This window comes from Neovison vison, chromosome 10, assembly GCF_020171115.1.
Source record: "Neovison vison isolate M4711 chromosome 10, ASM_NN_V1, whole genome shotgun sequence".
Taxonomy (NCBI): Eukaryota; Metazoa; Chordata; class Mammalia; order Carnivora; family Mustelidae; genus Neogale; species Neogale vison.
The window spans coordinates 71,420,877-71,442,962 of record NC_058100.1 but is presented as its reverse complement, the minus strand read 5'-3'; the positions used below and the strand labels follow the sequence as shown (position 1 = coordinate 71,442,962).

Sequence of the window (22,086 nt, the reverse complement as noted above, 5' to 3'; positions counted from 1 at the left end):
GATAGAAGGCAGCCTCCCCCACACAGAGTTGGTCGGCTGCCATGTCTCAATCTCCATCTCCTTCCTTGGGACTGCCCATTGTCATCAATTGGTCAAATCCAGGACGGCTTGCTTTTCTTCATGTGAATGCTAGCCTGCTCCCACAGGACTGTTTATAACAGCCATCACTTATTAAATCTACCCTTCTTTTTAATATCCTTATAAGCATTTTTATGTAACTAAATTTCTCAGACTTCTCAAAACCCTCTCAATTTGGGGACAAACTACGCCGTTCTCTTCGTGTTTTGTTTTGTTTTGTTTTTTTCCTTATCTGGCTAAAGATAAAGAGGCAGAGGGAGGAAAATCTATATTTTCTTATCCTTTCACTTGATTAAAAGAAAGAAAGGCTTGCCTTAAAAAAACACACACACAAGACTTTGGCTGTTATATGGTATACTGTGAAAAATACGACTTTCCTACATAAATAACTAACCCTGCTAGCTCTGATGGCTCACCTACAGTGTCTTTAAACTTAGTCAAACTGCTGTTCCATCTGGACAGTGCCGTCTTGTCCGGGACATACCTTACCATATTAGGTAATCAAGCCCCAGAGAGAGAGGAAAGCAAAACAGTTCTAGGATTTTACCTAAAAGGAGAATGGCAAGGATACTGCCCCGTGGCGGAGAGCAGACAGAGAATCGCTGGATGCCCTCCAGCAGATTAAGGGGCTTCACAAGATTAAGTAACAAGATTTTAAAAATACTGCTTGAGAGAGGGGAAAAGACCCAGCAAATAGCCAGAAGCAAAGCTGTGGAAAAAACAGAGCAAATAGGCAAAGGCGCTATAATTTTACTCAAAGAAAGCGTGTGTGCTGGCGGGGGAGGGTGGAGTATGGGGAGAGAGTAAAGATCTATAAAACTAGAACTGTTGGAGGGGTGCCTGGGTGGCTCAGTGGGTTAAGGCGCTGCCTTCAGCCCGGGTCATGATCTCAGGGTCCTGGGATCGAGCCCCGAGTCAGGCTCTCTGCTCAGCAGGGAGCCTGCTTCCTCCTCTCTCTCTCTCTGCCTGCTTCTCTGCCTACTTGTGATCTCTCTCTGTCAAGTAAATAAATAAAATCTTAAAAAAAAAAAAAAAACTGTTGGAGTAATACCGGCAGAGAAAGATAAATGGGAGGGGTAACTGAGGCACAGAAATGAAAGCCTGCTTGATTGACAGAGAAATCTGCAGGAACTTGACTTGGTCAGGTGCTCAGGGAGTTCCCAGCTAAATTGTGAACATTTAGTTCTTCTTCGTTTTATTTTATTTTATTTATTTATTTGACAGAGAGAGAGAGAGAGATAACAAGTAGGCAGAGAGGCAGGTAGAGGGGGAGGGGGAAGCAGGCTCCCTGCCCAGCAGAAAGCCTGATGCGGAGCTAGATCCCAGAACCCTGAGATGAAGGCAGAGGCCACGACCTGAGCTGAAGGCAGAGGCTTAACCCACTGAGCCACCCAGGCGTCCCAATGTTTAGTTCTTTCTTCCCTTTCTACTCATTACTTGTTTCTCCTACTCCAGCAACCCCCTTGAAAACTTCTTTCTCAAAATTCATCAGGTACATTCTCAGGGCATGGACATATACTGGAGTCAGAAAGGAGCCCTCTGACTCTCCAAAGAACCCATTCTTTAGGGATAAATGAATAAATAACTTCCAGATCACATGACTCTAAGGTCAAGGAAAGTATTCCCAAAGTCTTATACTTACGCAGATTTACGAACCTACAGTTTGGAAGATAGCATGAATGAATCTCAATAATCTCTAACTATTTAAATGTATTTCTTCATTTTCACTTTACAATTTTAAGAAGTAGCTACTATGATTATTCCTACTGTACAAATGAGGAAACTGAAGCATGTGAGTTTCAACTTATCCAAAGCAGTTAAGTGGCCCAGGGAGTCCATCTAGGTCATGGGTCTGCACTCTTAACTACTAGGCGATACATAACAGACATAAAAATACACCTGAAGGCAGTACAACGGCCATGGACTAGGAACCCAGCTATGTGATCCTGGCAAGTTACTTAATCTCTCTGGGCTTCAGTGGCTATCTTTAAAATGAGAAGTTTAACTGCTTACTAGAAGTGTAAGTCTCTCTCAGTTCTAAAATTCACTCTGTAATTTCTATTCTATCCATCACAGAGCTAACTCAGAATTTAGCTTATGATACCACTCAGAAATAAGTTTTTCAAAGAAAGTCTCTTATTCTTAAGTGTAATGGAAGTGCTAGTTATTCAAAGATGTAATAAAGCTAAGGGAGGTTAAGTGAAGCAAAGGAGACCAAAAGCTGAGTCTACTTAAAAGATCACCTGCAATATGGTTATCAATAGAATTCTTCTAATTTAACCAAAAACAGTCATATTCTCAGAGTGAAATGCTGGGATTCATCAGTTTCCTCTGTGGCTCTTCCTCTTTTCACTTTGAATTTTGGAGTGCCCCAGGGCACTTTGGATTTTCTTTGGATTTCTCTGTCAACTCTCATTCTCTTGGTGATCTCATTCAATCTCATGGTTTTAAATACAATCTATACATTTGCTGACATTCAAGTTTGTATGTCCAGTCTGGACCGCTCACCTGAACTCTAGACTCCAAACACTAAGTCTCTTCTTGACATTTCCAAGTGGATGTCAATCAGACATACTAAATTTAACACTCCTAAAAGCCAAACTACAGGCTTGCTCTTCCCCCACTAAATTCATTCCTTCCACAGTCTTCTCCATCTCTGTTATGAAAACTCTATACTTTCCGTTGCTTTGGCTAAAAGCTTCAGTGTCAACCTTGATCACTACACCTCCCCACAACCCCAGGCTTTTTTTCACTCTATACCCAATCCAGCAGCAAACTGTATTTATTCTAATTTCAAACTGTATCCTGATTCTGAAAACTGCTCAGTATCTTTAGTACCCACTATCACTTTGGTCCAAACCGCCATCACTTTTCCCCTGGATAATTATATGCAGCCTCCTGATGTCCCTGCTTCCACCCAAACCCCATTAGAGGACATCCTCAAAACAGCAGGCAGAGTAACTCCTTAAAATATAAGTATAATCATGTCACTCTTCTGCTCAAAACTCTACAATGGCTACCCACTCACTCAGATCAAAAGCCAGAGCCGTAAAATGACTTATCAGTCTATGTCATTTGGGCCCTTATGCCCATTCTGCTCTGCCACATTGTTCTTTTCGCCTGTCCTCAAGTACATCAAGTACACTTCCGCCTCAGAATCTTTGTACGTGCTATTCCCCCTGGCTAGCTCCAGAGTTTCAGATGATGTTCAGTCTAGGTCCAGATGATGCTTTCATCTGACCACCCTACTTAAAATTCTCATGTCAACTTCCTATCCCACTCAGGCATTTCTGATTCCTGCCTATCCTACTCTACGTGGGTTTACCAAAAACACTTACCACCTTTTCACATACTACTTACTTCACACCTTTATTTATTGTAGATTTCCTCCACTAGAATGTAAAATCCATAAGAGCAGGGCTTTTCATTCATTGTTGCATCTCCAGTATCCAAAAAAATTGCCCGATTATAACATGTTACTTAAAAGTACTTGCTCAGTGAATAAATGAGAAGAAGGTTATAAAGGGAGAAGGCAGGACAAAATGGGAAATGCATTTAGTGACTTCTGTTAGTAGAGACATTTCTGGGGCCAAGTGGCTCCCAAGGCAAGTTTCATTTTCTGTTAAAACTTAGTTCAAAACCAAGCTTTGGCAGCAAGTCTCTGTATGGTTTCTCTTTTCTGTAATATGAAAATCTTACATTTAATAACTTGCTTCTTTTGGAGCAATTTCCCAACACATCTATCCACTAGCAGGCCACCATTTATCTTTTTTTTTTTTTTTTAAAGGTTTGCTTATTTATTTGACAGAGAGAGAGAGACAGAGAGAGAGAGAGATCTCAGAAGTAGGCAGAGAGGCAGGCAGAGAGAGAGGAGTCAGGGGAAGGAGGCTCCCCGCTGAGCAGAGAGTCCGATGCAGGGCTGGATCCCTGGACCCTGGGCTTCCCTGGGACCCTGGGATCATGACTTGAGCCGAAAGCAGAGGCTTAACCCACTGAGCCACCCAGGCGCCCCAGGCCACCATTTTTCTAAGACAGATATCTTAATGTTCATGAATTAATAATTCCTTAACAATATCTCCTTTACCAACGCATTTTGAGGGGTGATTAGCAATCAAGATCTACTGGTTCCATTCTGGAATGGAAAAATTACATTGCTAATTTTGAGGTGAGGCGTCAGTGAAATTTGTTCAGATGGAGTGCTACCTGATTTGCCTAAAGCCAACAGGGATGGAGGGAGGGCGTGGACAGGAGGAAAGCATTTTGTATGGAAATTCTTACTTCTTGAAAGACGTAAGTACCTACTTACGTCAAGGACAACAGAAGAATGCTGCTATTCTACCTACTGACTGAATCTTAATACTCAGAGTAGGCTTTTCAGTTGTCCTTCAGGAAGACATTCCTTCACTTAAGGAAGCAAGAAGCTAGTAGCAAGTCAATTTGAACACATAATCTGTTGAGTAAAAAACCAAATGGATCAACAGGGAATGCAGAAGGATATAAGCCCTGATTGCAGGTCTGTTTCACTTAGGTCGAATAAAAAGATTCCCTGATGTAGGGCACAGGGCAATCAACTAGCAGAGCTTTCAAGTCCCTGAACACTTCTTAACTTCCCTGGGCCTCAGTTTTCTTAACTGTAAATTGAGGTCCCTAACCCAGGTTATCTCTCTAAATTCCCAAAAGTTGGGAGGCAAGTAACTTTAATACACTGAGCTGGGTTCTTTAACAATTCCTTTAAAACTAAAGAATCTGTCCAGCCAACTGAGCCACCCAGGCGTCCTTCGGCTCGGGTCATGATCCTGGAGTCCCGGGATAGAGTCCCACATCGGGCTCCCAGCTCCACGGGGAGCCTGCTTCTCTCTCTCACCTTCTCCTCGTTCATGCTCTCTCTCACTGTCTCTCTCTCAAATGAATAAATGAAATCTTTAAAAAAAAAAAACAAAAAAAACCCTAAAGAATCTGTCTTCTGTTCAAATTTTTTAGGGCGCTACTCTTGTTCTCCAGCATCTTTTCTGTTGACTACTTACGCCCTCTAGTGACACACTTAATTATACAACAGAACTGGCTAGGGAAACCGTCTGTTCCAGAGGAGTAAAAGGGGGAAAACAGCAAGAACGCAGTAGATAAAATCAGTGTTAAGCAAAAGAGAAGGAGGCCTAAGATGTAGGTAAAAAAACAAAACAAAACAAAACAAAACGAAAAACAAACAGCTGGAAGGAAATCAAATGGCTATCACTTTCTGCAGTTTGGCTATGACTGTGCTGTCTAGAACAAACACTGTAAAGGAATTACCTCTAGTAATTACTTACAGTGAAGAAAACAAACATGCTCCTGAACATAAAAGTTTTTTCAGGTATGACTGGAATACCCTTCTTCCTCACATTAAGATCTAGATACAGTCTCTTTTTCATTTAGCAAGATAAAAGATTTATTAAGACTTCTGGGGGCGCCTGGGTGGCTCAGTGGGTTAAAGCCTCTGCCTTTGGCTCAGGTCATGATCCCAGGGTCCAGGGATCCAGCCCTGCATCGGGATCTTACTCAGCAGGGAGCCTCCTGCCCCCCACTCTCTGTCTGCCTCTTTTGCCTACTTGTGATCTCTGTCAAATAAATAAATAAAATCTTAAAAAAAAAAAAGACTTCTGGGAAGTCTCTATTACATACCTAATATGGATAATTAACAGATGTGCTTTGAACACACCTGTCAAGGAGGTGCTAAGACATCAAATAATATATTGTCAGTCTCACCTGTTCATGGATTTACCAATGGAGATGGGTTCTGACTAAAATCATGGAGTGTGTGGGGCTTAAGCGAAGTCCTCAGCCTTCTAAGTATGATTCCTTGGTGTCACCACCATAGAAATGCACGAATGGTCTTTCTCCTACCACACAATTGAAAACAAACACCAGGGTCCTTCCTGGCAATAAATGATATCTGTATATAAATGCTGATGACATTTTTCTAGCACAGGTACACATAAAGAAGAAATGGATTTCAATGATACCAACAGAGATTTAGATTAAACAACAGAGAAGTTTTCTTAACCATGCTGTTGTTACTACTGATAGATGGGTGCGAGGGCAAAGAATCTTCTTATGAAATCATTTAAGAGAAGGAAACAAAATCTGTACTTATTTGGAGGCATTTTAATTCTAACTCTAACTGGAACATAAGATAGGGATGATAACCACTAAAGTTTCCTTTCTACTCTTAAAATGAAATATGACTGTATGATTCCTATATATTTAGTTCAAAAACAGGCAGTATTAATCCACGGTGACAGAAGTCAGAAGAGTGGCTGCCTCTTGGGACAGGGAAGGGGGCATGAGGGCACTTTTCAAGGTGACGGAAAAATTTTATATCTTGATTTGAGTGGTGTTCACACTGGTGTATACAGTTGTCAAAATTCATCAAATCGTACACCAAAGATCTGTGCAGTTTATAGACTGTAAATTATATTTCAAAAAACATATATGCCAGAGTCTTGGGAAGAGTTAATTTTAAAAATACCGGCACTACTCTTTAACAACAGGCTAAGAAAGAGAAGGGAGCTGTCATGACCTCAATAGCATATATAGTCTTACTGAACCAAAAACCAAGAAAAGAAAGAACTGGCCTGGCTTCTCAGTAGTATCCATGCTCATTAGCTAACAGAGCCAGTTCAACAGAATGCCCCCTCCTCGGGCGAGCTCAGTTCTGCTGCCCGATGGAAGGACATGGAGGAGGGGGAGAAAGACTGGTCCTAAGACATCACTGACTGTCTTGAAGTACAACCGCACCTTACGCGGCCTGGTGTGTTGGTCTGTGGGTCCACAGGATAATGGCATCATGCCTACTCGTGTTAGAAGAGAGTACTTGCGAGAAAAACAGGTGTTTTTTGGCTTTTTGTTTTCCCTCTTCGGTTAAATTACCTTCTAGAGATAACAGACTGTTCATTCTTCTCTTAAGATTCTTGTTGGAGTCCGCTTGACACATGGCAGACACTAATAGATGCCTCAAGCAACTGAATGAGTGAAATGTTCTTCAGTCTGACAAATGCCTTTCACATCAAATCTCAATAGTCTGTTCTTCCTCCAATCAGAAAATTTTTTCTATAATTTTCATTCAAGCCCTGAGATGAAATTCTCTGGGAAGCACTGCATCAAGAACATTCTAGTTTTCCTAACCTCTGCGCTACGTCAGGATTTTCCCATGCTAAGTGGTTTGGAAAGGTGGAGTCACAGATTTTCACTGACGAAAGACATTCTGTCACAACAAAGCCATTCTTGTTGTCATTCCCTTTATGGATTTAATGGGCCCTATAACCCTCTAGGAATTACAGTCCATTTTAGTGCTCTGTAATTTATTATTCAGATTCTCTCTTTAGGTATTTTATAATTCCCCAAAGCAATTTTCCTACATTCACTCTTTATGTCTCCAAAAGCCCATTCCAGCCCAGTGAAGAACTGAAGAGTTGCTGTTATTTATGCAAGTGTAGGAACATCTTTGTGGTACTTCGACTGACACAGCTCCTCTTTGTGAGTCTACCTGGCTTTAACCAAGGGTGGGCAGTTCTCACCTATGTCACCACTAGTCGTCTAGGCGTTGCTTTTTTGGAAGGCCGTACTGATTGCTTTGCATCTTGACTAAAATACAGGCCGGTCAATGACATAATACAGTATTTCTATTTTCTCTGCTAAGAATGCATTAATTGTTGATTTTCAGTATGGTTTATCAAATACATTCTTTTTTTTTTTTTTTTAAGTAGGTGCCACACCGGGTGTGAAACCCACTTAAGATTCTCTCTCCTTGCTGTCTGCTCAGTCCCCAACTTTTAAAAAAATAAAATAGGGGCGCCTGGGTGGCTCAGTGGGTTAAGCCGCTGCCTTCGGCTCAGGTCATGATCTTAGGGTTCTGGGATCAAGTCCCGCATCGGGCTCTCTGCTCAGTGGGGAGCCTGCTTCCTCCTCTCTCTCTCTGCCTGCCTCTCTGCCTACTTGTGGTCTCTCTCTGTCGGATAAATAAATAAAATCTTAAAAAAAAAATAAAATAAAATAAATTAAAAAAAATAAAAGAGTTGGACTCTTAGCCAACTGAGTCACCCAGATGCCACTCAAATATATTCTGAGAACCTACTTTCAGCTAACTGCAGAATATAAAAAGGCCATCTTTTTACATAATTTCCAGTAAAAACGTACATGTAAGTCTCAATTCATGTAGTCAAAACCAAATTCCTTCTTCCCTCAAAAACAGTACTGATAAGGAAACCACTAACTTTCTGTCATTTTTGAGTGGTTTTCAGGAGCCTGGAATGTCAGGAAAGCTGGGCCCAGGCCATCCACTACAGAGAGAAGTTGGATGCCAGGCCTGAGTTGTATAAGAGTCAAGGGTTTAACCTCATTTCAAAGTCAAATATAAGTGACTTTTGGATTGTGCGATGTTTACATTCTTCACATTTATGTAAGTATAAATCCATTAAAGAAATAGTATCAGTCTTCACTTTTCTTCCAAAGACTTCAAAGTACTTTCTACAATCCAGTAGCGTACTCAAAAGAGAGTAAAAGCAGACAGATCCTAGATCCTAGACAGCTCCTAGAACTGTATTGGGGATCAGCAGAAGACATAGAGAAGTGCAGGAAACTTGCTCAAGAGCACCTGAGACCATGTACTGCCAACTAACACCTGCCCCATCTCTCAGAGCAATGTCTATCTCCAAATCCTCCCGTAACTCAAATCTGCATAGGGCCTGCTCCTTTCTCTCGAAATTGTATGCACATGAGAGAGGCTGAACTGAAAGGGACATGCCTCACTGGCTTGCCACTTACCAGTGCTGCTTTTACCTCTTCGGACACGTCAGCTTCATCCTCCTGAAAAGGGAAGAGGGAGAAAAACAAGAAGACCATGGTTATAGACCTCCTTGAAAGCAACAAGGTCAGCTCCCATCAATTATGCATCTCGGCATTTCCAACACAGGCAGTGAGAACTGACTGCCAAGTGATGCTCTGTTACTGCTGTTTTTAACAGCCGCCAGAGGCAGACAGAGCAGGAACATCACCTGTCATCAAAAACGCCACATAGGCCATAGCAGGAAAAGGGGTATCTTTAGAAAAGACAGAACTTTATTTCATCTCTGTCAATAGTTAGTAGTCTATTGGGGCCTATAAAAATGAGATACTTTTATCTTAAAGAATAGTTTCTAAAAGATAACTATTACCGTTTCATTCCTTGTCTCCCTGAAGGTCTCACCTAGTTTTCAAATGAGTCATTGGTAAGCAGGGACATCTTGATTCTTGGTCACTTACTTTTAAAAAATGCCAATAACAAAGTTGAGTGAAACGGGCACAGAGTAAGAGGGTAAATGAAAGTACTGAATGTGCCTGCAGTTAGTAGGCACCAGTGCACCTGCCTTTATTTTAAAGTTGAAGTTAATCTGTTTTATATGTATTTTTTTCTTTTTTCCTCTAAAAGAGTAAAATTGGGTCAGATGAACTTGTGTTACTAAGATTTTAGTAACACAAATCCTTGAAATTCTTGTAATGCTCCTAAAATAGTTCATTAGAACCTCTGGTTCTATGGGAAAATACTATTGTCTAACTACATGATTTTCTGGGACTACTAGGGAGAATTGCTAATATTTGACAAGCTTATTCCCTTGTTATATTTGTTTACATAGTTGTTACAGATTTCTGGTCTTTTCATTCATCACTTATTATTTACTGAGTGTCTACTTTGTGCCTGGCACAGTTCTAGGCACTGGGTATCCAGCCAAGAATATATGAAAGGAGTCCCACTCCAGGGTAGTCTTTCTTCTCTTTCCTCAGTAATATTTCTTGATCATCTGCAAGATTCATCGGACCACATGGGACCCTCAAACAGAGGATGGCAGCCATGGGTGATGTGATATGTCCCAACCTGGACCAATCTACTTACATCCTTTGTCCAGAAATTGATGCCCGTGCCTCGCCGTCGTTCCTTGGCCCTCCTCCTCTCACGGATGGACAGTCTATTAGAGGACTGATCATCCACATCCGCTTCTTCACTCTCTGGCCAGAGAGAAAACAAAATGTGATCTCAGGAAGTGGGGGCATGTACATAAGTGGGGGTCGCATATTCTGAAGCTCTACAAACCATTTTTGTCCATTTCCTTTGCAACTGCAGTGTTTGTGGTGGTCTCCGAACTCTCAGAGTCAGGGACTGAAGATCTGCTTGTCCGCAGCAGATGGGAACTGGTGTAGAGAGACGGCCTTGATGCAGAAGGAGACACTGGTGTTGTGGGTTTGTCTAGCTGAGCTGGATACCTCAGGCGACGATAGACAGGCTGGAAATAATCCATAGGCTGAGATGTTAGAGGTCAAATCCAACCAAATGATAAGGATAGCATGCTTGTAACAATGGGCTTTTCCTATACCAAGAGGCTTATTAATAGTAGATGCTCAGTAAATAGCTACTGAGCTGAACTAAAGTTAGTTAATTAGCCAGAAAGGAAACAGCTTCTAGATTCTTATCTGATAACATCATCATGTTGACAACAGCCCAGGAAAAATTTCCCTAAATTGACCAAAGGGTACTCTGTAGCATTAACCTTGTTAATAAAAATTCCTTTCATTTTGGAATGAAAATAAGAAGGATGATGACCTGTTTAAGATGGAGTGCTGAAAGGCAAAGTTTACAGAGAAAAATAAAAAGCAGCTTGGGAATATGAAGAAATAAGACAGTAATCCGAGAACAGCTACCAAGTCTGAGCAGTGTACCAATTTCTGAATACTCTACAAGCCTGCCATAACCAGGCTTATTAAAACTTAAAAAAAAATTCCTGGGTGCCTGGGTGGCTGAGGTGGTAAAGCATCTGCCTTCAGCTCAGGTCATGATCTCAGGGTCCTGGGATTGAGTCCTGCATCAGGCTCCCTGTTCAGTGGGGAGCCTGCTTCTCCCTCTGCCTCTCTTTCTCTCTGTCTCTCATAAATAAATAAATAACTCTTTTTAAAAAATTTCCCATTTTCCACTTTGAATTTTTTCCCCAAGGAGAAAGACAGAGCCTGACAATAAGCCTTAACTTGATTTATTAAAGGTGCACACAGAGAGAAATTCTTACTACATGTAGAGATTGTGTATGTTTTTGTTTATAAAGACAGAAGCAATAAAATATAGTAAGCTTTGGAATGAGACAGAACTTGGTTCAAATTCTAGTTTCAGCACTTACTAGCTGTGTGGCCCTGAATAAGTTACTTAACTTCTCTAAGCCTCAGCTTTCTCCTATGTAAAGTAGGGATAATAACTTTCTCAGAGAGGGTTGTGAGGATTATAAAGGTAATGTATGCTCTCCTTAGAACAGTGGCTAGGAGTAAGTAATCAATAAACAGTAGCCGACAGAAAAAATAATAAAAAAAAGAACCTCAATTAGTTTATATAACCTAGCCATTCAGAGTTGGAGCAAGGAGATTTCTTCTTCCTCTAACTATGGTGATGAGAAAAATTTGTCATCCCAATTAAGATACTTCGGAGAGTGGAGATGAATGATATCAATAATTACACTAAGATAACAGGTATAATTTGAACCATCTTAAGTAAACTAGAAGTTATGTTCACCCTAAATAGAACCCTATACATTTGACTACCAACTCCACTTGAGAAAGGGAACATAAGCTAAAACTGTCCACCTCAATAGTGACATCTTGTGGCATGGGATTAAGGGGGTGCTTCGTAAACTCCTAGGTTTGCAGGGGTTTAGACAATAATTTAATCATGGTTGGGAGAGCACTTTGGAGCTTGACTGCCTGTGCTCTAGTCCTGCTTAACCACTTCGCATCTGTGTGAAATGCTGGGCAAGTTACCTAACCTCTTTGTGACCTGATTTCCTAACATGTACAATATAAATAATATCATCTACCTCGGAGGGTTGTTTTGAATACATACGAAATCGTTGAAATAATGCCCAGTATAAAGTAGACACTCAGTAAATCCTTTTATTTCTATTTGTATTTTTATTATACTATAACCTCTCTCTTGAGAATAGAAAAACATCTTTAGTTAAAGAATTAATTTAGTTAATGGAATTTATTGTGGTAATCATTTCACAACATACACACGTATCAAATCATCACATTGTACATAAACTAAAGTTAATAAAATGTTGCATGTTAATTCACTGTTATAGGTCAACATCTCAATAAAACTGGATGAAAAATAAGCGTCAGTTAACTCCAAGCACAAAACGATGACTGACGGACGGACATCCTCTGAGTTCTTTCAGCCACTCAGGTTTGCCAATCACAGACAGACGTTACCAGTGTTTTCTATGCGTTGTCCACTGCAAAGGAGCACTGTGCTCGAGTTACCAGCGAGGAGGGATTCCCCACGTTAATGACCCTGCTTTTAGCACAGTACATGCCAGTGACTTACTTCTTCATCCAGACTCCCGCCCCAGGGCTGACCACCCTCGCCAGCTTCCTTTGCCGGAACTGCAGAGGGCTCATGCTTCTCTGAGCTTCCCTCAAGCCCTTCGGTGCCTGCGGGCTTCTGGCTAGGCTGCTCCTGAGCTTGCCGTTCAGCTCTTGACCGGCTGAAAGTCCTTTCTGCTTCCTGAAGGTCCGTCAGTGTCACGCCCTGGGAAAATGATACAAGGTCAGGGAAGTTTCCCTTTAACCGTGGAGTAACTCTTGATAAATAAGCAGGGAGACTGCCTTAAAGTTCTAGTAGTATCAAATTCCAAATGAAGCTCTCAAAACGTATGAGGCCATTTCAAGTAAGATCTGCTTAAAATAAACACCTCGGTGTGCAGAGAGCCCCAGCCTGAGCCCATGCGTATTTCAAATGTAATACTTTAGCTTTTCCAGTTTGAGTGCCAGAAAATAGGGCAACACTGACGGCTGCCTGTCATAGATATACTTCTCTCATAGCCTTAATTCTCAACACCTTCATTAGAAAGCTGCATACCTCCCAAGAACAAATGGCTACCGAAACAAATTCTCTAAACCGTGGATAATAAGAAAAACTTGATTTTATTTATAGAAAGAAAAATCAGGCTCAAAAAGGTGAAAATTTGAGCCAGGCTATAACAACAAAAAAACCAATCAACAACCAACAAAAAGGACACCACCTAAATTAGCTTTACTCTAAGATGATTTCCTAAGTAACTCTAGGAATGTGACACAGAGACATTCCAACAACTGTTATTTCCCCCAGGCTCTTAGGAGCAGCAGTACAGAAGAAAAACAAGGAGGAGCCATCTGCAGAAGAAGGGAGAGAGTTAGGACAAGAGCGAACTGATTCCAACTCAAGCAGTTATGTGCTCAAGTCTTCAGGAGAAGGAAGTTCTAAAGCTGGAGGTAGTTAAGCAAGTACTATACCCTGTTGTTGTTGTTGTTAACTACTCATGAATTTACTCACTCATTCTCTTAATAAATTAAGTGTCCTTAAGCACTGGAACTACAGACAAATCAAATGATTCCTGCACTGAAGAACCTTTTAATCTAATGGAAAAGACGTAATAAACAGATGAGCATAATGGAATGAATATAAGTCATTAAGACAAAAAAGTATGATCCAGAAAATTCTGCTTCTGAGTATTTACCCAAAAGGACTGAAAGCAGGGTCTCTAAGAGATCATTTGTACATCCGCGCTCCCAGCAGTATTATTCACAGTGGACAAAAGGTGGCTATCCACAAGTGAATGAATGAACAGCATACGGTCTAACCACGGAGTGGAATACCCTTCATTCCTAAAGAAGAATGAAGCACCGACACAGGCTGTGACGAGGATGAACGCTGACGGCATTACGCTAAGTGAAGTAAGCCAGCCACCGAAGGACAACTACTGTAGGACTCTACTTGTGAGAAGTACTTGGACTGATCAAATTCAGACAGACGAGAAGTAGAATGGTGGTGGCCAGAACCTGAAGGGGGTGGGAGAGGGAATTACTGTTGAATATACATTAGAGTTTTAGTTTGGGAAGATCAAAAATGTTCTGGAGATGGATGGTGGTAACAGTCGCAAAATAACACAAATGAACTTAACAACACTGAACTGTACACTTAAATGGCTAAAGTGGTAAATTGCATGTTATGTGTATTTTATCACAATAAACCAAACCAAAACAAAAAAGTTATTGTCAGTCTTGGTCTTTATGGAGGTTACATTCTAAGAGGGAAAAACAGAGAAATAATGAAGCAAAAACAAAGTAACAGTAGTCATAGTTACTACAAAGGAAGGACACTTAACCTACTTTGGAAAAGTCAGGGAAGACTGGGGTACGATTGGGACTATTTATAAAGTCCCTTTCTGGGGCGCCTGAGTGGCTCAGTCAGTTAAACGTCTGCCTTTGGCTCAGGTCATGATCCTGGGGTTGTGGGATCAAGCCCCACATGGGGCTCTTTGCACAGCAGGGCATCTGCTTCTCCCTCCCCCTCTGCCACTCTCCCTGTTTGTGCTCTCTTTCTCTCCCTCACTCTCTCTCTCTCAAATAAATAAATCTCCTTTTTTAAAGATTTCATTTATTTATTTGACAGAGAAATATATAGAGAGAGCACAAGTAGGCAGAGAGGCAGGCAGAGCGAGAGGGAGATGCAGGCTCTCCACTGAGCAGGAGCCTGGTGCAGGGCTTGATCCCAGCACCCTGGGACCATGACCTGAGCCAAAGGCAGATGCCTAACCAACTGAGCCACCCAGGCATCCCTCAAATAAATAAATAAATCTTAAAAAAATAAATTAATTAAGTTCTTTTCTTCAGTCTTCAGCTTTCCTGCCTGACCTCTGTAGCATTTACAACTGTTACCTTCACCCTTTACCAGGAAACTGACTTCACATTGACTTCTATGCTGTTCCTATTTCTTGGCTTACCTTTCATCTCTCTGGCTGCTCCTTTTAATTGTGTTTTATCAGCTCATCATCCTCTGCCTCCTTAATGCCAAGTCACAGCTTTCTCTCTCTTCTCCCTGCCAGTGCATCCTGAGTTCATGGTGGTGTTTTTCCCAGCTCGGACTACTGTGACACTTCCTAACACGTCTTCTTGTTTCCTGCCTTGCCAAACATACTTTCGTCGTCCATTCCCATCAATTCTCTGCATGGTGATTTCTGCAATATTACGCAGATTGGGGCACTGGGTGGCTCAGTTGGTTAAGCATCAGATGCTTTATTTTTTTTTTTTAAGAGGGAGAGAGAGCAAGCGTGTGACTGAGTCACCTAGGCACTCCATAGCCTCCAACTCTTGACCTCAGCTCAGGTATTGATTTCAGGGTTGTGAGTTCCAGCCCTGTGTTGGGCTCTATACTGGGCATGGAGCCTACTTAAAAAAAAAAAAATTTAATAAAAAATTATATATGTATATATATGAATTTCTTAATATTATATATATAAATATTTATATGTATATTTTATATAAATGCAGATTATATCCAGTCTCTTCCTTACTTCAGTGGCTCCCTTAGTGATTTTTTTTTTCTTTTAAAACGATCTTTTATTGAAGAGGTGCCTGGGTGGCTCAGTGGGTTCAGTGGCCAACTCTTGATTTTGGCTTAGATCATGGTTTCAGGGTCCTGGGATCGAGCCCCGCCTCGGGCTCCATGCTCAGCAGGGAGTCTGCTTGACATTCTCTCTCTTCTCCCTCTGCCCCTTCCTCTGCCCTGTGCAGGCACGCACGCGCTTTCTCTCTCTAAAATAAATAAATAAATCTTTAAAAAAAAAAAAAAAAATATATATATATATATATATATATCTTTATTGAAACCTAACTCCCAGATCATAAAACCTACCCTTTTAAAGTACAGGTATGGGGTGCCTGGGTGCCTCAATCTTTATGTGTCTGCCTTCGGCTCAGGTCATGATCCCAGGGTCCTGGGATCGAACCCACATCGGGCTCCCTGATCAGTGGAAAACCTTCTTCTCCCTCTCCCACTCCCCCTGCTTGTGTTCCTTCTCTCACTTTGTCTCTCTCTGTCAAATAAATAAACAAAATCTTTAAAAATAAATAAATAAAGTACAGGCATATTTCAGAGATACTGAGGGTCTGGTTCCAGACCACCATGATAAAGTGAGTAACACAATACAGTGAGTCAAATAAATTTTTTGGTTTCCCGGTACTTATAAAAGTTATGTTCGTACTATACTGTGGTCTATTAAGTATGCAATAACATTATGTTCAAAAAACAATGTACATACCTGAATTAAAAAATACTTTATTGCTAAAAAAAAATGCTAACCATTGTCTGAGCTTTCAGGAAGTCGTAAAACATAGTCTTTTTGCTGGTGGAGGCTCTTGCCTTTACGCTATTGGCTGCTGACTAATCAGAGCGGCTGTGGCAATTCCTTACAATACAACAACAGTGAAGGAGTGTACCGCGTTGCTTGACTCTTGTTTTCATGAACAATTTCTCTGTAGCATGGGATGCTATTTGGCAGCATTTTACCCACCGCAGAACTGCTTTCAAAATTGGAGTTAATCCCTCCAACCCTGCCACTGTTTCATCAGCTAAGTTGAGATCATATTCTAAATCCTTTGTTGTCATCTCAATAGTCTTCACCGGGAGTACATCCCGTCTCAAGAAACAACTTTTTTTGCTCATCTGTAAGAAGCGACCTCCCACCTGTTCGTGTTTCATCATGAGATTTCAGCCATTCCGTTCCATGTTTAGGCTCCGCTGCTAAATCTAGTTCCCTTGCTACTTCCGCCACTGAACTTTGAACTTCCGATTACTTAAACAAACAAACAAACATAAGCAGTATCTGCAAAGCATAAGAAAATGAGGGATGCCTGTATAGAATTTAGTGGTTTTAGCATGTTCAGAGTTCCACAACCATCATCACCGTCTCATTTCAGAACGTTTCATCACCCCAAAAAGAAACTCCTTCCGTCAGCAGTCCCTCCCATTCCTTCCTCTCTCCCACCCTGGCAACCACTAACCTATTTTCTTTTCTTTCTTTCTTTCTTTTTTTTAAAGAGAGACAGCGAGTGAGTGTGAGGTTGGGGGAGGATCAGAGGGAGAGGAAGAGAATCTTAAGCAGGCTCCATGGCCAGCACGGAGCCTGATGCATGACCCTGAGATCATGACCTGAGCGGAAACCAAGAGTTGGACGCTTAAGTGACTGAGCCACCCAGGTGCTCCACTAATTTCTTCTATTTCTCTGGCTTTGCCTATTCTCGATCTTTTCATATCAATGGAATCATGTCTTGTTTCTTTCACCTAACATAATGTTTTCTCAAGGTTCCTGCACATTGTAGCATTAGCATGTATCATTTCATTGCCAAATAATATTCTATTGTACAGATCTATAATATTTTGTTTATCCATTCCTTTATTGATGGAAATTTGTTTTCTTTTTTCCCAATTACGCTAACTGCTTAATTTATTTGGTTTGCTTGATGGTTCAGCCTGTGCCCACCACTCCTACACCTGCTGAAGATAGCTAAGGCACATCCAGCCACACAATGCTAACCCTTGCTGCTGCTGGGGGCCCAGGACTCAACTCTACAGCAAGCTTGTAAACTCCACATGAGTTGGTCTACACAGCAAGTAAACTCTGGTCAGAGTTCAGAGATGACACTGAATTTGGGATGTGGGCTGTTGTGAATAATGCTGTTATATAAACATCTATGTACAAGTTTCTTTTATTTATTTATTTATTTGAAGTGTGAGCAAGCACAAGCAGGGAGAATGGCAGGCAGGGGAGAAGCAGGCTCCCCACTGAGCAAGGAGCCTGATGTGGGGCTTGATCTCAGAACTCCGGGATCATGATCTGAGCTGAAGGCAGCTGCCCAACTGACTGCGCCACCCAGGCATCCCTATGTCCAAGTTTCTGTGTGGACATGTGTTTTCACTTCTCTTGACTATATACCTTAACAGTAGAATTGCTGGGTCATATGATAACTGTACAGATAACATTTTGAGGAACTGCCAAACCCTTCTCCTTTAGGGATTCTTCAGATGTGGCCTCTTAAATACAAATGGAATGATTAGTCTTGTGAAGGAAAGGAGAGAAACCTGCTCTGAGCCTAGAGGAATAAAAGTGAGAGTGGGCAGATGGAGCTATAAATTCATCTGATACTATGTAGTATAAGTTTAACACAGGTGAAAACTCTTACAACAGTGGCTGGAGTAAGGAACTCGTCTTAAGATTTTTTAATCGTTCTGCCAACAGAAAGGATGATAGACAAAAAGACATAAAAAAGAAGGCCACACTCACTTGGGTAGACCTTCGAGTCTGCCGAGCTTGTCTGGAGCGTGCTTTTCGTAAGGATTCTGCTTCCTCATCCCGTACAGGAGTCAGATATGATCTGTAGAGAACAAAAAGTCATAGCAGAAGTAAGAGACCTTTGTTGCATGTACTTGGGGAATGGGGAATGACAAGGTACTTCCACATACTGTGGTGATTTCTATACTCTTAGAATGAACTTAGGCAGAATCAAAATGATAGAAATGCTAACAGTGAAAACAAGACATTACTTGTAAATGTATTACTGTTCAAGCAGAATCATGTCATCTATAAAATGAGAATTTCATTTCTTCTTTCCACATCCTTACAATTTTTCTTTCTTTCTTTTCTTGCTTTAATGCTCCGGCTAGAGCCTCCAGGATATGTTGAAAAGGAGTGATGATAGCAAGTTTCCATGCTTTGTTCTTGCCTTCAGAGACAAAGCATTCAGCATTTTATCACCCTGATGTCTACTGCAAGATTTCTGTAGACACTGCTTCTCAAGTTCAAACAACTCCTTTCTATCCCAGGAGGAAGTAGGCTAAGAGGGTTTTGTTGTTATTGGTTCTGTTTTTTAATCATTAGTGTGTGTTGAACTCATATGGTTTTCTTCCCCATATACTGAAATTATAATTTTCCTTCTTTTTTCTGTTAATATGGTGAATTGCACTGAATAATTTTTGAATGATAAAATAACATTGGATTCTTAGGATAAGCTCAACTTGGCCATGATGTATCATTTTTTTAAAGAAATATTGTTTTATTATTTTTTTAAGTAAGCTCTGTACACAACATGGGGCTTGAACTCACAACCCTGAGATTAAGAGTTGCATACTCTACTGACTGAGCTAGCCAGAGACCCCTACATAGACTTACTTTTCTATAGATTCAGTATTGTTTAGTTTAGGATTTCTCTATCCACATTTATTAGAGAAATTGGCCTGTAATTTTCCCTTCTTATAATAACCTGGTCAGCTCTAGAAATAAGATCATACAAGTTGGGAAGTGTTTTCTCCTTGTCTATTTTCTGTAAGAATTTGTATAAGATTAAGGTTGTTTCCTTCTTAAGCAATTAGTAAAGTGCACCAATGAAGCCATCTGGAGTTAAAGTGTTCTTTATGGGAGGTTTTTTTTTTTTTTAATAAAGATTTTTAGTTATTTATGTGACAGATCACAAGTAGGCAGAGAGGCAGGCAGAGAGAGAGAGAGGAGGAAGTAGGCTCCCTGCTGAGCAGAGAGCCCCATGCGGAGCTCAATCCCAGGACCCTGAGATCATGACCTGAGCCGAAGGCAGAGGCTTTAACCCACTGAGCCACCCAGGTGCCCCTTACAGGAGGGTTTTAAATAAGGGGTTCAATTTCTTTAATTGACTTAGGCCTAGTCAAATTTTCTGTTTTGGTAATATTTATTTTTCAAAGAACTTAATATTCTTATATTTAGTGGCACAAAATTATTCATAATGTTTTTGTATATTTTATTTATTTATTTTACTCCTGTATATTTCAACTGTCATTTTAGTATCTGTAGCAATGATACTTTAATTTTTTGGTTTCAGGGTCCTTTTACATTATATCTATATCTATATATATTTTTTAAGATTTTACTTATTTGACAGACAGAGAGAGCACACACAGAGGAAAGTGGCAGGCAGAGTGAGAAATAGGCTTCCCATTCAGCAGGGAGCCAGATGAGGGGCTCCATCCCAGGACCCTGAGATCATTACCTAAGCCGAAGGCAGATGCTTAGCCAACTGAGCCACCTAGGTGCCCCTACATTTTTTTTTAAGATTTTATCTATTTATTTGAGAGAGAGAGTGTGCAAGAGGGAAGTGCAGAGGAAGAGGGAGAAACAGACTCCCTACTGAGCATGGAGCCAGACGTGGGGCTTGATCCCAGGATGCTGGGATCATGGCCTGAGCTGAAGGTAGATGCTTAACTGACTAAGCCACTAGGTGCCACCCTTTTACATTCTTAAAAATTACTGAAGACCCCCCCCAAAGGGCTTTTGTTTATGTATATCTATTCATATTTACCCTAGCAGAAATTAAAACTGATGAATTTTAAAAATATGCACTAATGCATTTAAAAATAATAGCCCTGTTACAGAAAGTTACATCAATAACTTAGCTTTTATGAAAAATAACTATTATCTAAAACAAAAGATTTTAGTAAGGATGTTGTGTTACTTTTTTTTTTAAAGATTTTATTTATTTATTTGACTGACAGAGATAACAAGTAGGCAGAGGCAGGCAGAGAGAGAGGAGGAAGCAGGCTCCCTGCTGAGCAGAGAGCCCGATGTGGGACTCGATCCCAGGACCCTGAGATCATGACCTGAGCCGAAGGCAGAGGCTTTAACCCACTGAGCCACCCAGGCGCCCTGTTGTGTTACATTTTTATCATTTTCTTCAACACTGGCTTAGTAGAAGATAACCAGATTTTCATTCACACTTTATTCATTATGTTGTATAATGGTGTTTCAATTAAAATATATAAAGAATATACAGTCTTTTACAGGTTTGTAGTTGGTAAATCCAGTAGTGTTGTAATAGCCTTTTTAGATAATTATGGATATTCTTCTTTAAAAGTATATACTAAAACACAAATGGCAGTTTCTCAAAGGTTAGTAGCATAAAAAAGAAAGACAAAAATGGTTAGTAGCAAGTGGAATCTGAAACCATGTTAACAGACTGTACATATTGTTATATTGAAATCTATTGGTCTGTCTTGCATTTTGAATGGACCTTCTTACTCCTGCACGAATTTGGGTCATCGCACATCGGTCATTTGGAAAACACTGGTGCAGATCTCCCAAATGTTGACACATTGCATTATAAAGTTAATAGTTTTATAAATCATATTCTGTAACATAGGGGTAAGCTCCTTAACATAGCCCTGATGATGATTTTTTTGGATTTGACACCAAAAGCAAAGGCAACAAGAGCAAAAATAAATTAAGTGGGACTGTATCAAACTAAAAAGCTTCTGTACAACAAAGCAAACCATCAACAAGAAAAGGCAACCTACAGATGGAAGAAAACACTAGCAAATAATATATCTGGTAAGGCTAATATCCAAAACAGATAAAGAACTCATACAAAATAAGAGGGGAAAAAAAATCTAATCTCACTTATATGTGAAATCTTAAAAAAACACAAACTCATAGAAATGGAGAACTGATCTGTGGCTGGGCAAAGTAGGTCAAGGTGCTCAAAAGGTATAAAATTTCATTTATAAGATTAGTAAACCCTGGGTATATGATGTACAGTATGGTGACTATAAATAACAATGCTGTATTATAAACTTGAAAGTTGTTAAAAGAGTAATTTTAAAAGTTCTTAAGAGGGAAAAAATTATAATTATGTGTGATGATGGATGTTAACTAAACTCACTGTAGTAATCATTTTGTAACATATTTATTAAATCACTAAGTTGTACACCTAAAACTAATACAATATGTCAATTATATCTCAAAAAAAAGAAAAATAAAACATAAAAAATCATTCTTTAATATCACCTTTGATCTTGGGGCAGTCTTCAAATATTGGGAAGCAGTCAATAATATCACTCATAATGGCAGATACAAGTTTTCCAAAATTCTAATCTCTCCTTGAAATTTATTTTGTAATTGGCAACAACTAACTTTGTGACAAGCTCACTGTATTCATTTTCAAGAAAATGTCTGCCAGATACCTAACTCTAAAGGACCATAGTTTGCCTAGTCATTCTTTCAAGTAAAAAATGGTGTCCCAGGAAAAAAAGCAGCTAATTCTTCTTTTTCTTTCCTCTGCATTACAATTCTACTTATGTTAGACCTTATTTGCCATATTCTATTTATTTATTATGCTTTTTCT

The 22,086-nt window shown here is 40.2% G+C and overlaps 1 protein-coding gene across 9 annotated transcripts in view; it reads right to left on the bottom strand.

The window, feature by feature from the left end:
- PPP1R12B (protein phosphatase 1 regulatory subunit 12B) overlaps positions 1-22,086 on the bottom strand; it is a 223,306-nt gene that overhangs the window by 79,676 nt on the left and 121,544 nt on the right. For all 9 annotated transcript variants that reach the window (XM_044267619.1, XM_044267620.1, XM_044267610.1 and 6 more), the window contains 5 exons: positions 18,228-18,318; positions 12,452-12,655; positions 10,181-10,370; positions 9,983-10,095; positions 8,878-8,919 (listed from right to left, as the gene is read on the bottom strand). In XM_044267619.1, coding sequence (XP_044123554.1) covers positions 8,878-8,919; positions 9,983-10,095; positions 10,181-10,370; positions 12,452-12,655; positions 18,228-18,318 — 640 coding nt within the window. The remainder of the gene's footprint in view (positions 1-8,877; positions 8,920-9,982; positions 10,096-10,180; positions 10,371-12,451; positions 12,656-18,227; positions 18,319-22,086) is intronic.